This window comes from Chlorocebus sabaeus, chromosome 28, assembly GCF_047675955.1.
Source record: "Chlorocebus sabaeus isolate Y175 chromosome 28, mChlSab1.0.hap1, whole genome shotgun sequence".
Classification (NCBI taxonomy): Eukaryota; Metazoa; Chordata; class Mammalia; order Primates; family Cercopithecidae; genus Chlorocebus; species Chlorocebus sabaeus.
The window spans coordinates 17,511,890-17,529,323 of record NC_132931.1 but is presented as its reverse complement, the minus strand read 5'-3'; the positions used below and the strand labels follow the sequence as shown (position 1 = coordinate 17,529,323).

General features: G+C 53.8%; 1 protein-coding gene across 4 annotated transcripts in view; it reads left to right on the top strand.

Moving 5' to 3' along the window:
• Positions 1-17,434, top strand: part of SDK1 (sidekick cell adhesion molecule 1) — a 972,135-nt gene that overhangs the window by 837,661 nt on the left and 117,040 nt on the right. For all 4 annotated transcript variants that reach the window (XM_008018820.3, XM_073012858.1, XM_073012857.1 and 1 more), the window contains exons 28-30: positions 1,418-1,516; positions 13,095-13,289; positions 16,159-16,360. In XM_008018820.3, the coding sequence (XP_008017011.3) occupies positions 1,418-1,516; positions 13,095-13,289; positions 16,159-16,360 (496 nt within the window). The remainder of the gene's footprint in view (positions 1-1,417; positions 1,517-13,094; positions 13,290-16,158; positions 16,361-17,434) is intronic.

Below are 17,434 nucleotides of genomic sequence, written 5' to 3'. Positions count from 1 at the left end.
TGCTGAGTAACTAAATGAGCCCGAAAATCCTCTTAACTGCTGAGTGGAAAGCGCTGTCTCCACGTTGCTCAGAGAGCGCTGCCCCCATCCTCGCCTCGCCTCAGGGAGAGACGGGAACCCTGCAGAAGGCTTTGTCCATCCTCCCCTGACACAGGATCTCAGGCTAGAGGAGGATCCAGGAGGGAAAAGGAATGTGGATGTTGTTTCCTTTCAAAACTATCTCCAGCTCCAGTGTATTCCAGGTTCCCCAGATGAAAGTCAAAAGGGGCATATTAGAAAGTGTAGCAGCAGGCCCAAGGCCACTGTTCCCTCCTGAAGCAGGCACTGGTGAGTGCTGGAATGCTGCCGCTTCCCCTCCCACAGCACTGCCATAGACATGCCTTTCCTCCTCTGCATTCCAGCGTAATCCCTGTAAACAGCCCAGGAGAGGGCTCAGGGGAGCAAGGCTACTTAAGACTGAAGTCAGTGTTTGCGTATCTGTGACTTAGTCCTGGTTGCGAGCCTGGTGGCCTCCTTCAAACATTTATTTCACCCCAAAATAGGCGTCATAACACACGTTCAAAATTTAAAATACCGTTCCCAGCTTCAAAGCCAGGGACAGAAGTCAGCAGCCCAGAATGACGAACGTACATCCTTTTATTTTCACATTGATTGTTTCATGCCCATTGCCTCTTACCTGGGAATCAATCAGTTATTAATTCCAACAAGAAGCTCTCATATTGGCCACACACTTACTTGCCTGTTCGTTTAAGTAAGTGTATTTTATGAGGGCTACGACCCTATTATTCAGCAGTTCCACCACACCTAACTGCTTTTTGAATTATTGGCGCACCAAACCACACACAAGAATTATATGCATTTGTGCACATCAACTCTTAATTATCTAGGATGATGCAGGAGAGAGGTGGCATGCCTACGAGAAAAATGATTGAGGATAAACGTGTTCTTCCATCAGAAATTGTAACCTCCGTTACAATTGGGAAGAACTTCAGGCCGCCTTATCTACTACCTGCTTTGCAGATGTCAAACCCAGTAAGGGAATCGGAGCTCAGATGAGGGAAATCCTTCCTCTCAACCTGATGTTTGCTCTCAGAGTCATTTAGTGACTGGTCTACTTGTGTCCTGGTAGGCTGGTCACACTCACGCTCTTCCTGGCGTAGTTCATGAGCCCTGCTTTTGAGTCTTAGAAAGAAGATGGGCAGGGTTTAAAGGGAGTGTTTGCTCGAGATTCTTAAGGAGCCACGCTACCAGTGAGGTTCCAAAAGTCATCAGTCCAAAACTTTAGAGGGTTCTAAACCCATGACACTATAGCCTGTGGTAGTTACTGCACCCAGCTGACCCTCAGAGTCCTGTGGAACCTGTCACACACCCAAGGAACATTGTCTTGACATCTGAATCCCTGTGGTTTTCCCTTCAGCTCCAGGCCCACCAGTGAGGCTCGTGTTCCCCGAAGTGAGACTCACCTCCGTGCGGATTGTGTGGCAACCTCCGGAGGAGCCCAACGGCATCATCCTGGGTAAGGGAGCAGCAGTGGCCGGTGTGGTAGCTCAGGTCTGTCATCCCAGCACCTTGGGAGACCGAGGCAGGCCGATTGCTTGAGCCCGGGAGTTCAAGACCAGCCTGGGCAACACTGTGAGACCCCATCTCTACAAAAAAAAAAAAAAAAAAAAATTGAAACTATTAGTCAGGCATGGTGGCATACACCTATGGGTCCCAGCTACTTGGGAGGCTGAGGTAAGAGGATCGCTTGAGCCCAGGAGGTTGAGGCTGCAGTGAGTCAAGATTGCATCACTGCACTCCAGTCTGGGAGAGAGTACAAGACCCTATCCCCAAAATAAAAATTAAAAAAAAAAAAAAAGGAGCGATGATGTTTAAAAGGAGAGAAATAATAATCAAGTTGATGTCTTCCCTGTTTGTTAGATGTTTATGAGGTTAAACAAAAGCCTGTCTCCAGCAGCCTAGCATTTCCTGAACCGAGAGGATCACGGGCCTCTTGGCTGTTTTCTGCGCTATGTACTAAGGGTTTTTCGTATGGAATGAAATTTACATTTTGTTCACCTGGAATTTCTTCCATTCGTTTGCGGCTCATGGCAATACCCTTCGTAACCAACCTCCGCTTCCGCTCTGAAATATCAGGCTATTTTGCTGTGTGTCTGGGAAAGAACAGGCTAGTTTTTCAGAGAAGATGCGGACCTGGGCTTTGCTCCCATGTTCCCAGAAACATCTTTCCTACAGCACTTGCACCCAATCCTTGTAAGAAGCCACTGAGATGAAGCGCATGCCTTGGGTGCCAGGGAACTTGTTTACTTCTGACTTTTCAGCATTACAGCCGTCGTACCAACTCTGGTAACACGGATGAAAAGCCTGAATTTTTCCCAGTTCCCCAAAGCAGCAAATTCTATTTGAAAACATCCCCAGTTCCTTGATTCATTCACCCTTTCACAGAGACAAATTGAGGACTTTCCGTGTGCAGGTGTCTTACGCACAGTGGCAGGTGAGGAATGAGTGAGGCGCGCCCACCCCCCAAGATGCCCACAGTCCTGTAACGGAGACACACGTTGAGAGTACCGTGAGATAAGCCATCTGAAAGAGGTTTCAGTGCCTCACCCACAGCTCCTTCTGGGTGGGGTCTCTGTGGGTGGAAGGCTCCTTTTGAGTGGGATCTGGAGATAGGTGGTTGTTTCTAAAGCCTTGGAAGAAGGGACGAGGGTGTCCGCTCAGCCAAGATCGAATGCTTTCAGCCTGTGGGAGCACTGACAGCTCCAAGGCTGGGGTTGGAGGCTGGGCCAGGTCTTGAGCTACTGTGAGTTCCCTGCTGTGCCCTGGAGAATGTGGCCCTGAAACCCGGACGTTTTAAACTGGCCTATGAGAGGAAAGCACGTCAGCCACAGAACATTGCCCCAGCCCCAGGTTAGCTCTCGGGATATTGACGGAATCCTGACGCACCGGAGACCCCTGATTTGTCTATAGCCTGTGTTCTAGATGATGTACGGTCATGTTATAAACCTAGACTTACAAACAGGTGGTAAAACTCACCACTTTTGCCTGCATTTGACCTTGGGATTCTAAGAGTTGGTTTGAAGAGTTTCACATCATTAAAAAAAAAAGTTTGGAGGCCTGTGTTGAACGGCAACAGGAACTCGTCCAAGGTCTTTGAATGAGAAAGCTGCACAATCAGATTTGCCTTTGAGGTAATCATTCTGGCAGCCTGGGAAGGGTGAACACAAAGCCAAATATTTATTGAGCCCTTGCTTCCTGAGAGGGGGCCTGGAACTTCCTCAGTCTTCTGCACAAGGAGGCTGCGGCCTATTTTCACTTTGCCTCTTTCTCGATGTGATTTCTGGAGTTGCCAGATAGAAGTGTCTGGCTTTGAGTATGGCATTTCTCAATGAGGCGACCTTTGGAATTGTGGGTTCCTGCTACTAAAATCTCAGATGAGCAGCCACTGTGGAGGTGAGCATTTCAGGGCCTGGCCCGGCAGAGAGGGAGCTATGAGCCACATCTGGTGCCTGCGCAGCGAACCCGGTCTCGGGGTAGGAAACGGTCTGCCCAGCAGACAGCTGTGGTGAAGAGATTTGCGGGAGCCCCACCCAGGCGGGCCCTAACCTCAGCACAGCACCCAGGCATCAGCCTTTTCTGGAACAAGCAGGGCTAATATCTGATTACCCAGGACCTGTCCCCAGCATGCTGTGAAACAAGAAACATTGACAGAGGCACAGGAGTCCACAAGAATGGTGTTCCCCGTGAAGAAGCAGGTTCGCCCCAGCCCCACCTCCACCCTGGCAGGGCCCCCGGCTCCCACTGCTGGCCTCGGTAGACCCTCCTGGCAAGTCCTCACTCTGTGGTCACCTCTGTCCAGTCGCTGTCACCTTACCAGGCTGCCAAGAATTAGTTCTGGAGTGCGAAGGTGTGGGACAGGTGCAGGAGCAAAGCATGTGCTTCATCTGTGCTTCTCTCTTGCCATAGGCAAACCCGTGCTCAGATTCCAGTGCTGAGACTTTGACCCAGGGCTTCCTTGCACACGTGGGGAGGCTCTGGCCTCAGCCAGCCCTAGGCCCAGCCCTCTGCCTGACACACCTGCTTCTCCAGGACCTCTGACCTTCCTGAGGACTCACACCGATGTCCTCTGTAGCCCCAGGTCCTCACTGCCCCACTCCCTGACCACGTGTCCACCTGGTCAGGCTTGTCCTCAGCACGCCCGCTGGCACAGCATGAGGCCCGCTGTCCAGTGAGCCCATCAGCTGGTTTTATCATCTGTTGTTTACTTTCCAGAGTGTCTCTGACATTTCTTTTTCTGATAACAAGAGCACTATAAAATGATAATTGAGGCCACAATGAAATCCCATTTCACATTCACCAGATTTGGCACCATAAGAAGCTGTGATGATGCCAAGTTTACATGAGGATGTGGAGAAACAAGACCCCTCCACCCTTGCCAGGAGAGGGAGTTGGTGCATCCACTTTGGGGAGTGCTCTGGCAATACCCGGGAAAGGTGACCACATTCACGCCACACCCCAGAAGCTCTGCACTTCCAGGCCTTCACCCTAGAGAAATTCTTGCCTGTGTGCACAAGGAGAAACGTACAAGGATGTTCATTACAGATTCACTGAAATAGCACGAAAGAAAGCAGCTCTCGTCTGCACAAGTCGGATGGCACGAACCTTGGGACTGCCTGCTTTTCCTTTCCTCTGTTTTCAACACTGCATCACCGACAAGCAGGCCAGCAGCGTGGTAACGTTTTGGACTCAGATCTCGGCCTGTGCTTATTAGCTGGGTGAATTTATGCATGTTTCTTAGCATTCCCATGCCTCAGTTTCCCCATCCCTCAAAGGGGAAGCACATTCATGCCTCCCTCACTGGTTAAATGAGTTGCATTTAGAACAGTGCCTGCCACATAAGTGAGTGCGGAGTAAACGTTAGCTTCCGTATCACGTAGAATATTTCATCGTTTCCCTGGCACCAGAGGAGGCTGGAGGTTCTCTGGACTTGGGAGCTCTTCCTGGATCACTGGGGGCTCAGCCTGGTCCTAGTATTCCCGTTGCATGCACCCGTGATGTGCTGCCTTGATTTGTCCTCCATGACTCTGGTTGCTGAAGCAGAGGGTTCTTGCTGACAAGAGAAAGAACATTTAGAAGGCTGTTCGGGTTGCAGAGAGTTCCTAATGTGCGTCGAGAGGTATGGATCTTGATTTGTGGTCGCTGAAAACCACTGAAGCCCAGGTAAGGAGAAGGGTGATCATTTAAATACTTTGAGCACTCCAACCACAGCCGAACACTGCTGAGTCACGCGGCACCGTGTCTACCCGCGAGGCAGACAACCTCCCTGCCGAGCCACCTCCGTCATTCAGCATTGGGTTGTAATTGTAATGCATGTTGTCCAGGCAACCTGTCACCCGTGTGTCGTTACAGCCGGCACACCACACGCGGAGGCTGCGGGAAGACGGGAAGACACTTCTCGCCAATTCAGATGGGTGTTCACAGGGGAGAAGGCAAAACATCTTTTCGCCTGACTCACTTTACATCCAGAGACCTTGAATCAATGTTCCCACTCTGGCAGCTCGGCCTTCTGAGTACATAAACACCTCTGCTGCCCGAGCTTTTGTAATCTATATCAAAACATGTTCTTGCATTTCCAAAAGAGATAAACAGCGTGAACCACCAGCAGGTGCCTAGAGGAGAAAAAACTTGCTTATTTGCATAAATATTTTACTGTGGAGTGCTTTTAGCATTTAGAACTTTTCTTTGCGGGGATGGGGTTGGAGGCCCCTGAGTACAGACATCCGTCCCTCACCCCCCAGCTGACGTCACACGCCCTTGACTGCTGTTATGCTCACGTGATGATGCGTGAGCTCTTCAGACCCATGTGGGCCTGCCCTGGCCAGACATGTGGGATCCCGCCCTGCCAGCAGGAAGGCCTAACATTTACCTTTAAGCTTATGACGAAGGGTGTGCGGGAACTCCGCTGAGAATCGGGAGCTCCAGCAAATGTGATCCCTGTTTGCAGATTCAGCATTTTGATCCCCAGCCCTCGGACAGATAAGCTGCAAAACCCACAGACCACGGCATCTAGGCTCGGCCAGCATGGGCCTCCTGGGGCAATTCAGTGGCTTGCGGGTTCTCTAACCCACTCGCCCACCAACAGCAGCTGCAGAGAGATCAGCAGCACGTGCCCCTGATGGTCGTGCTTCGGGGTCCTGAGCACTGGGGCCCCGGTGATGCTCACTGAACAGCAACTCTCAGACTATGCCTTTTGTTTCCCAGGGAAGTGCACAATTTATAAAAGGTTTGCAACTAACTGGGCGTGGTGGCGCACACCCGTAATCCCAGCTACTCAGGAGGCTGAGGCATGAGAATGGCTTGAACCCAGGAGGCGGAGGTTGCAGTGAGCCAAGATCGCACCACTGCCCTCCAGCCTGGGTGACAGAGCGAGACTCTATCTCAAAGGCTTTGCAGCCACCTAAAACCTCCAGACAGAAGTCCCCAAATCGCTCTGTGTATAGCTCTGCGGCGTCAGTCTTCAGGCTGACCCGGAGCTGAGATGCCTACAAGGCTTCCAGCATCCAGCCTTAGCTCCTCAGTGCCACCTTCTTGTGTTTCGAGCAGTGGACTGTTCTGGAACTTGTCTCAGGCCCGTGGCGCAGTCCCTTTCTGGATTCTGATTGTCTAAATGCGCAGTGCCTCCTCCGTCTTCCAGGTGCATTCAGAAACCCACTCAAGCCTCTCTCATTATGTTTTTAATCTTCTGTTTGGATCAATGTGTCTCATACTTGGCCTTGCTCCTTTTAATGCCTGTATTATCATAATTCACCTATACCCTTAAAAACAGGGCTCCTTGCAGGCCGCATTTTACTGCTGCTATTCATTCGGCCTGTTCATGCCTCCCTCGCATACGCCACCGTCTTCTGGCCTTGCGTCGCTGAAGTTCGGCACACCAGTGTTTCTGATCTCGCTATAACTGTAATTACATAACTAGCCTTTTCCACGGAAACGCTCTTATCTCTGAACATCATCTATCATTATTCTCTAAAAATGCAAGGACTATTACTCAGCTGCTCCTTTGTGCCATTTATGTACAGAAAAAAAAAAAAAGCTGTCTTCTATTGTCCATGGAGTCTAGGACTTTTTAAACATGTGAAGGTGAGCTATAGACATTCATCTTTATGTTCAGCAGACCGTGGTGTGGCAACCAGGTGATATTATCTTTATTTTAGGGCAAATAATAGGAAGGTACAAAGAGAACTCAGAGGCCAAGGAATTTTCTTCCAGTGCCTAGGGAACCAGATCAAAGAGAAAAGAAGAACCCAGATTTCTGCAATTAGCAGGGATGGCGTTGTGCTTTGCAATCTGCATACATTATCTCACGGGGGCTTTGCCAGGCCTGCATCCTAAAGGTCAGGGGAGGGGAGGGCGACCCCACTGCAAACTCCCCCCTTCCTCCTTCGGCCCAGCAGCATTGCCCACACAGTGCACTGTTAAGCAGTCATTAAAATTCATGCTTCTAACGGGAAAACATGCTTTTGCTATCTTGTGCAGAAATCGCAGAATGAAAAACTCATATTGAGTGTGGAAATCCAGGTTTGTTGAGTACTCATATGCATAGAAAAATGATTACCAAAGGCCGGGCGCAGTGGCTCACACCTGCAATCCCAGCACTTTGGGAGGCCGAGGTGGGTGGATCACCTGAGGTCAGGAGTTCAAGACCAGCCTGACCAACATGGAGAAACCCTGTCTCTACTAAAAATACGAAATTAGCTGGGCGTGGTGGTGGGTGCCTGTAATCCCAGCTACTCGGGAGACTGAGGCTGGAGAATCGCTTGAACCCAGGAGGCAGAGGTTGCAGTGAGCTGAGAATGCTCCATTGTACTCCAACCTGGGCAACGAGCAAAACAACGTCTCAAAAAAAAAAAAAAAAAAAAGATGAATAGAGGCCGGACACAATGGCTCACACCTGCCGTCCCAGCACTTTGGGAGGCTGAGGCAGAAGGATCGCTTGAGCCCAGGAGTTCAAGACCAGCCTGGACAACATAGCGAGACCCCATCTCTATTTTAAATTTTAAAAAATGATTAATAGCAAGAGATGAGAACTGAGAATCAGGCAGAGGTTAGAACTTGCCCGAGGCCTGGGTCAGGGCCCAGGTCTCCTGGCTCCCTACTGTCCAGTCAAGAGCTTCTGAGAGAGAGGCAAGGAACCACACACGAGAAACAGTCCACAAATCCGAGGCAGTGTATCCTTCAAGGCAGGTGAGGTGAGGCCCACGTGGGGTGGTGAAGGGGCAACTACATAACCATGTAATGGAAGCCTGTGTAGTCTGTGGCATGGCCAAGGGCAAGGCTCACCCTGGAGGGCAGAAGAGTCAGGTGGGGCCATTGATAGATAGGAGGGTCTGTAAGTAAACCTCAGACGGCTTGGCAAGAAGAAACCGGTTCCTACATAATCCCCAAATCCTGTGACCCACAGGACATGCCTTTGAACAACATCTTCATTTCATCTCAGGATTATTACCTCTAGCAATGGAATAATCTGAGCAGAGATAAAACATGGTGAAACAGTAAAGATTAAACAATAATGAAAACACATCTGTAACCATGCCCTGCTCCTGAAAGTAAATAACACCTCATTAATTCAGACATAGTCACTGAAAGGCGATGTGGATTTTGAGCGAGAAGTCTTAATCACACACAACTCTCCAACATATTAAGTAACAAATCAAGGGAACTCAGGTAGGCTGGTGAGATCTGTAGGAATGGCATGTTCCGGGCCATCAGGGATGCCGGGTAAGTCCCTCGTTAGTCACCTATTGGGGCCAGGCCTCCGAGCATCTTCCAGCCGGAGCTTCTCTTCGCTCTTAGGGATAGGCATGTTTTTGTTTTTATTTTTGAGATAGAGTCTTGCTCTGTTGCCCGGGCTGGAGTGCAGTGGCGCAATCTTGGCTCACTGCAACCTTCGCCTCCCGGGTTCAAGCGATTCTCCTGCCTCAGCCTCACGAGCAGCTGGTATTACAGGCACCCACCACCACGGCCAGCTAATTTTTGTATTTTTAGTAGAAGTGGGGTTTCACCATCTTGGCCAGGCTGGTCTTGAACTCCTGACCTTTTAATCCACCTGCCTCGGCCTCCCAAAGTGCTAGGATTACAGGCATGAGCCACCACGCCCGACTGGGATAGGCATGTTTTTTCACACTGTGAAGAAGAAATCTCTTCAGCCACTGCACAATCAGTGAGGTAATCCCACCTCGACAGTGTGGAGGGAGCAGGCTGAAACCCACGCATACACACATGAATCTGTTTTTAATGCAAACTTGATTTCTGCTGCTTTAGGAAAGATTCGTATCTCTTCATCTCTAGGAGCGATACTCAAATGCCTGAAGTTACACCAGGCTGTACTTCATTCTTGATGGTTTTGGTTTTGTGTATGTTGGATTTTTTTATGTTTTGTTTTCTGTTTTTGTTGGAGACAGAGTCTTGCTCTGTCACCCAGGCTGGAGTGCAGTGGCACCATCTTGGCTCACTGCAACCTCCGCCTCCCGAGTTCAAGCTGTTCTCCTGCCTCAGCCTCCTGAGTAGCTGGGATTACAAGCACCCATCACCATGTCCGGCTAATTTTTGTATTTTTAGTAGAGACAGGATTTCACCATTTTGGTCAGGCTGGTCTCGAACTCCTGACCTTGTGATCTGTCCACCTCAGCCTCCCAAAGTGCTGGGATTACAGGCGTGAGCCGCTGCGCCCTGCTGAAGTTTTGTGTTTTTAGTAGAGACAGGGTTTCACCATATTGGCCAGGGTGGTCTCAAAGTCTTGACCTCAAGTGATCCACCCTCCTCAGCCTCCCAATATGCTGGGATTACAGGCGTGAGTCACTGTGCCCGGCCACTTTGCACTCTTTACCTGGCACTTTTGCATGATTTTTGAGCCATGTGAATATTATACATCTCAAGAAACTGCAACAGAATATTGAATGTCTTTAGACAAAAGGCAGCTTAAGCCTAGAAGGTCTCCAAGATGAACATTGATTCTGTGGGCAAAGATACTTTTTCCAGGCAGAACGCAGCCGCCAGAGACCTTAGAATTAGGGTCATTCTCGTGGCCCCGAGGAAGCAGGACTCTGTTGGGGAATTTACACTTCATGGGGAAACTCCGACCCAGGGAGTCCTGCTCTGTGGTCTGCTCAGTGCTGAGCACACGTCAAAGGTAGCCAGTCAGGCATTGCAAAGTTGGGGGTGTCACTCCTCAGGCCCCGGCTGGGGGCTCGGCCGTGTCTGTTCTGGGTCCCTGTGCTGCCTCTGATGGGGCATTCACCACCCTGTCCAGGAACCGCAGGGCCTAAGGCGCCGACCGCACATCGGTGCCTGTAGATAGGTCCTGGGAAGGAGGTTCCATGAAGACTGTGTGAGGAATGATAACTCTGTGGTCATACCGGCCACTACAGGGCGAGGGACTGCTAGGGAAGGTGTCCTACCAGCTGGAGGAGGGAGAAGTCGTGACTACGATTGTTTCGTAATAATATTAAAGCCAGGAGCAACCAGGCATGGCTGTGCCAGCCACGTCGTCACCGCCGTGAGCCCCCAGAGACCTCCTGGCACCCCGTGAGGTGTCCTGTCATCTCCTTGCACCATGGAGTCCAGCAAACTGAGGCTCGGAGAGGCGTCACGGCTCATCCACGGTCACACAGCGAATGATTGGCAGAGCGGGATTCCAGCCCAGAGGTGCGCCCCCAAAGGCGTGTCCTTCTTCGAGGGGCCCGCTGGCTTCTATTGGAGAGGACGCTTCTGCGTGGTGGGCCCTGGGGTCCGTGGTCCCGAGGAACTGGGGCCTGGCGAGGGGATGCTCTCGCTTTGCTCACGCATCGGCGTGGGTGTTTACTTCCCCCAGGAAGAGTAGGCACCCGCGGGGCTCCAGCCCGGCTCCCTCATCACTTTCTCGCTGGGGACCCCTCTCTGAGCTTCACGGCCTCGTCCTCATCCTCGTCGTGTGCTTCCTGGCACGCCTGCGGTCAGGGTCTGACGTGGGAAGTGCTGGAGGGATGCAGCAGGGTCTCTGTCTGGATGTGCCCAGCGGTGTAGCCGCTGTGGTCACGCCTTCCTTACCGTCAGGGTGCAGGGTGGCCAGGAGCCCCAAAGCCTCAGACTGGGTTTCCATTGTTTGCGCACAGCAGACTCCCTGCTCTCACTATGCAGGGGTGGGGGAAACGGGAGGCCTGGGAGAAGAGCTGGCTCTCTGCCAGCTCTCACTGTGCAGGGGTGGGAGGAAGGAGAGGCCTGGGGGGAAGAGCTGGGCCTCTCCCTACTCTCACTGTGCAGGGGTGAGGGGAAGGGGAGACCTAAGGGGAAGAGCTGGTCCTCTCCCAGCTCTCACTGTGTAGGGGTGGGGAAATGGGAGGCCTGGGGGGAAGAGCTGGGCCTCTCCCTACTCTCACTGTGCAGGGGTGGGGAAATGGGAGGCCTTGGGGGAAGAGCTGGGCCTCTCCCAGCTCTCACTACACAGTTGCGGGCAGAAGGGGAGGCCCGGGGGAAGAGCTGGCCACCGTCTGTAGGCTGCCCTCGGTCGGTCAGTGACTGGGAAGGAACAGGGTTCGAGCAGGGACACCCTTGTCGGAGGCCTGAGGCCAGCAGGGCCACATCCAGGAAGTCTTGGGACACCCAGTCCCCATTGTGGAGAGGATAGCCTGTCCGTTGGAGGCAGGGCAATGGCTGTGACGGCCACTCTGGGGACCTAAGTTCAGGGTCTGGCAGACACCTGGGCCTAGAGGTGGTGGTGTCATGGACAGGGCAGGGCGTGTGTCCCTGTCTGTGTGCTGGTGATGACGATGCTGACAGTGATCGGTGATGCCTGGGGCCTGATACAAGGATGCACTTGAAGTCTGACCTCTGTGTAATTGTCCTCCCACCTCCCAGATGGTGGGCTGGGGAGGGACTCGTTAAACCTCTGGATGAGTGACAAGGCGCAGGAGCTGGCAGCATGCCTGTGAGCTCGGTCGTCCATGAGCCAGAGACCCGAGAGCAGGAAGAGCAGAGAGAGGGAGGGGTTGACCCGGAACAGAGGCTGAGGGCGGGGGGCAGGCAGCGTGGGGTCGTTCAGCAGCTCCTCCCCACAGAGGGTGAGCCCCCAGTGCAGAGGCCACTCCACGAAGAGGCAGCACTGGTGAGGCCAGGGTGCGACTCTTCCCCCTATGCATCCTCCCTTGTTTAACACCAACGGTTATTAATTTTTTTGGAAGCCACAGCGCCCCATTATTTCTGGCTTCAATCAGCACAGGAGCTCAGCCGCCGGACCACACATTGTCTCTGAGCCAGGCAGGGTGCAGACTGGAGCTGCAGACTTGACAAGGCTCCTCCAGACGCCAGCCGGGGGAAGCCTGGGGCGGCCAGTGGACAGGGGTGATCGTTAATAAGGAACGGCTGCTCAGCCCCAAGCCCCTCCCAGTTGAGGAACTTAGCAAGCCAGGAACCGTCCCTCAACTAGGAAGCACAGCGGGGTTCTATAAGCACAGCTGCCCTGGTGGAGCTGCTCAGGAGGGGTGGGGCCCCAGAAGGGGCTGGGTGGATGTTGCCGGGGTCCCTGTAGGGAGCCGGGGGTCAGAGGTGCAGGCAGACAGGGAAGACGAAGGAGGGAAGGAGGAATGGCAGCTGTGGGGCTGCTGTCCTGCCTGGGCAGGTCATGCTGCCATTGGCAAGAATTAAACAGAAGGACTTCCTAAGAGAAGGAGTGGGAGAGCCAGACTGTAGGAGGGAGGGAGAGGCAGAGACTGGAAAGGCACAGCCCTCTGCAGCCCCGTGGGGAGCAGGGTGGGACCGGGTCCCTGTGGCATGCTCGCCGTGTGCCAGCATCCTCAGGAAAGATGAACCAATGTTCACACCTTGTTCCGGTGAAGGATGGAGCAGGAAACAAGCTCATAGGGAAATCCACGCGGAACCCCACCATTCATCACAGCCCCAAGACCACCCTTCAGTGCACAGGCAATGACCTCCAGGAATGGTGAAGAGACAGATGGCCTTGCCGGGGTTTCTACTCTAGGGGTCAGCACAGGGTGTGGGCACAGGGCTTCCCTGTGCTGTGGGTGAGTGGCTCAGCAGCTGTCTCCCGTGTCGCCTGCCTGCAGGGTACCAGATTGCCTACCGCCTGGCCAGCAGCAGCCCCCACACCTTCACCACCGTGGAGGTCGGCGCCACAGTGAGGCAGTTCACAGCCACCGATCTGGCCCCGGAGTCCGCATACATCTTCAGGCTGTCTGCCAAGACAAGGCAGGGCTGGGGGGAGCCACTGGAGGCCACAGTCATCACCACCGAGAAGAGAGGTAAGACCTTGGGGGACCCAGGGGTACTGCGGACGTGGCGGGCACTGCTGCCTCAGTCAGGCCTTCTGGAGTCTATGGGGTACCTGGGAGGCTTCGGCCTTCCCTTCATAGAAAGAGAAGGGATGTGAGCATTTACAAAGCACCCATTGAGCCGACACGGAGCTGGGCACGCTATCAAACAGCATTGCATTCACACCTTCAGCCTCACACCTGCTCTCTCAGACACGTGAGCATTGCATTCACACCTTCAGCCTCACACCTGCTCTCTCAGACACGTGAGCATTGCATTCACACCTTCAGCCTCACACCTGCTGTCTCAGACACGTGAGCATTCATTCACACGTTCAGCCTCACACCTGCTGTCTCAGACACGTGAGACAGTCTCGGGTTTAAGGAGAGCAACGTTGCTCACAGAGTCTGAGTACCTGGGGCAAGACTGCAGAGTCACCACATTTGAGGGTGAGCTCCCCGAAGGCAGCCCCCAGTCTCTGATGTTAAACCCATGTCCTCTGCTTAGCAGCTGTTCAGTAAGTAAGTTTTCCAAATGGCTGACTTTCCAATGATAACTGCTGGGGCGAGCAGGGCCCTGCTTCACACACTGGGGCCAGTGCTCTGTGCACTGCACTTGGCCTATCCTCCTTGCAGCCCACGGAGCAGTATGTCATTAACGCCGATTTTTACCAAAGATGAGACGGAGGAAAATGAGAGAGTTTTATTAATTTGCCCAGACACACAACTGCAAAGCTGAGATTTGGATCCCCCCCGACACCATGAGGCCAACTCTTCCCATGAGTCTGTAGCGGGCGCCCTTCTCAGTGGGCTCCGCGCATGTCCTCGGGCCTTTCAGCGCCCAGGGTTGGCGCCACAGGACCCTCACCTCAGCAGCCCCGGCTCCCACTCCAGGTCCTGACATCGCGGCCAGACCCAGGGACCTTGTGGGAATGAGGACAGGAGGGAGCTTCCAGGCACTGCTGCAGGGACACTTGGAGCACACAGCCCTGTCGCCCAGGCTGGAGTGCAGTGATGTGATCATAGGTCACCGCAGCCTAGAATGCCTGGGTTCAAGCCATGCTCCCACCTCTGCCTCCCCAGTAGCTGGGACTACAGACACACACCACCCAGCTAATTATGTTCTGAAGAGACAGAGTCTTGCCATGATACCCATCTTGGCCACCCAAAGTGCTGGGGTTACAGGCATGAGCCACCGTATCCAGCTAATTATTTTAATTTTTGTAGAGATGGGGGTCTTACTATGTTGCCCAGGCTGGTCTCCAGCTCCTGGGCTCAAGCGATCCTCCTGCCTCAGCCTCCCAAAGCTCTGGGGTTGCAGGTGTGAGCCCCTGCCTTTTGTCCTCCCATAGCATTCAATGAAAGCACATCCCCTCCATCACCACTACCACTATCATTATTATTAATGTTATTAGCTGGAGAGACAAAAGCCCTCAGTCACCACAGACACCCGAGGTGCTTCTGCAATTAAAGCACATGGAAGAGGTACCCTGTGAAACGGGCGCCCCCATCGCCCTGCTGCCCAGGGTATCAGCACTCAAGGCTTCTCAGGAAGATGGTAATGGCTCCCCCAAGCAAACATTTTGACTTCATTCTCTAATGTATTCGTGTGGTTTTATGGTTCATTTATCTTAAGCATTGACTGTGCCCCTCCCACGAGCAAGGCACGTGTGCAGGTGCATCACAGACACGGTCTCACAGCAGGTCCCCTTATTTCCCCGTGTCCCGCCTCACAGTCCCGCCCCGCGGTCCTGCCCCACTGTCCCACCCCACACTATGCCACCTGATAATCGGGTCCAGAGATTTCGGAGATTTTCCATCGGGGCCCCCCTCCTCCATCCTCGTGGCTCAGGGAGAGGGAATCCAAGAGGCTTGCTAGTTACCACTAAGTCCAAGAGAGCCTTTGAAATGGGATATTCTGGGCCACCTTGTGTGCTTACAGAGGCAAGTGCTGATAAAGTGAGACCGGAGCCCTCCTCCCACACCCGCCACTGCGGGCCAACAATCAATCACCACTTTACACACGCCACACATTCTAATCAGAATCAATAATCTTCATGATAAACAATTAAACAATTATTCCTCCCGCTGCAGGGCTTCTCTGCTGAAATCGATGGGGTGCGGAGGCACAGCAGCGGCAGACGATGGGCACTCCAGGCCGGGCCTGGCCCCGGGCACCCCACGTCCCCCATCCAAGCTACTGCAGACACCAGAGGCAGTGACAGCCCAGAGGTGTCCTCACCTACAGCAGCACTGAGTAGACGCCATAGATGCTTTAGGCCCTGGGTGACTGCAAGAAGGAGGGAATTCAGCTTTAAAGGTGGACTGAGCCCAACGTCAGAAAAAGAGAGACCAAAGGCACCACAGGGCTTGGAGCAGCCCCCAAGACCCTGTGACCCAGCAGTCATCACAGACACAGTGCCTGGTGGTCTGGCAGCCTAGGGACCCCTATGTGGCTTTGTTCGTGTCTGTTGGTCTCTACAAGTAGTGCATCCAAAGTCAGCCTTAAGACAGCTGCCTGGCTGGGTGTGGTGGTTCACAGTGCCTATAATCCCAGCACTTTGGGAGGCCAAGGCGGGCGGATCATGAGGTCAAGAGATTAAGACCATCCTGGCCAACATGGTGAAACCCTGTCTCTACTAAAAATACAAAACTTAGCTGGGTGTCGTGGCACATGCTAGTAGTCCTAGCTACTCAGGAGGCTGAGGCAGGAGAATCCCTTGAACCCGGGAGGCAGAGATTGCAGTGAGCTGAGATCACACCACTGTACTCCAGCCTGGCAACAGAGTGATCTCCTGGGGATCCTCCTTGGGAAGGGCAGCCTCTCACATGTCCCTGGTCTGTCCTCATTTGGTTGCAGAGCGGCCAGCACCCCCCAGAGAGCTCCTGGTACCCCAGGCAGAAGTGACCGCGCGCAGCCTCCGGCTCCAGTGGGTCCCGGGCAGCGATGGGGCCTCCCCTATCCGGTACTTCACCGTGCAGGTGCGAGAGCTGCCCCGGGGCGAGTGGCAGACCTACTCCTCATCCATCAGCCACGAGGCCACAGCCTGCATCGTTGACAGGTACTGAGAGAGCAGGAGGACTCCTCCCCCGCCGCCTCCAACCAGCTCCTGTCCAGATAGTGGGGAGTCTGTGTGGGCCAAGCAGGCGCACCCCTGAGAGCACAGGCCCCCTTTCTTTTTGACACTCCCCATGCTGGGAATCCCAGAACTCCTGGATCCTGGAGCCACCTCCAAGGGCCCACCCCCAGCCCCTTCCTGGAGTCTGATCTTCAGGAAGTTCAAACTTCCTGGGCTGGTTTGAACACCCCAGGACCCAGGGATTGGCGAGGCAGGGGTGATTGGGGGGTGGGCTGGACGTGTGGGCTGGCAATGGGGAGGGACCATGTGCAGGAGGGCTGGGCCGGCCTCAGGTGTCCAGGGCTGGAGGGACATTGCGTCCCCTTGTGTTCTCGAAAGCAGCAGGGAGATGGATGGCACCACGAGTGCTGTGCTTCCTTAGTGACGGCTGATGGGGAGACGGGAGGGCATGCCTGGGACAAGACAAGAATCCATCCACTCAGGTATTTACTGGAGCTCTGGGCTCAGCATGGGAGAGGGTTGCACTGCACTGACAGTAGCAGCGGTGTCCTGTGGGTCCTCCAGGGTCCTCATGACTGCGGTTACAGACTCACCCACTCTTTACAGACAAGGAAACTGCCACAGTCACACAGATGGGCATCCTAGGGCTTCGAAGCCACCCCAGGAGTCCCGCACCCTCACCATGTGTCCTGCCTGGGCCCTCCTGGGGCCTGTCGGGTTTGCAGGCCCTGCCTGGGCAGGGCCACCTGGGACACCTGCCTTGTGCTTCTCATCGGCCCAGAGTTTGGTCCCTTGTTGCTGAGCTCACACTCCAGGCTGTGGAGTGGGGCTCTTAGAGTGAGTCCCTCCGTGTCCAAGGGCTCTGGAGCCTGCACCAATGCCTAAGAGGGTGGAGGGGACGAGACGGTAATCTCCAGGCTGGCCGAGCTTCCTCTGTCTCTCAGATGGTCACATAGGTCAGCTCTGCGTCCCTACAGTCACCCAGTGAGGGGAGACCATGATCCCGCTTTACAGAGGAAGACCACAGCCAGAAAAGTCGGTCACTTGCCCATAGCC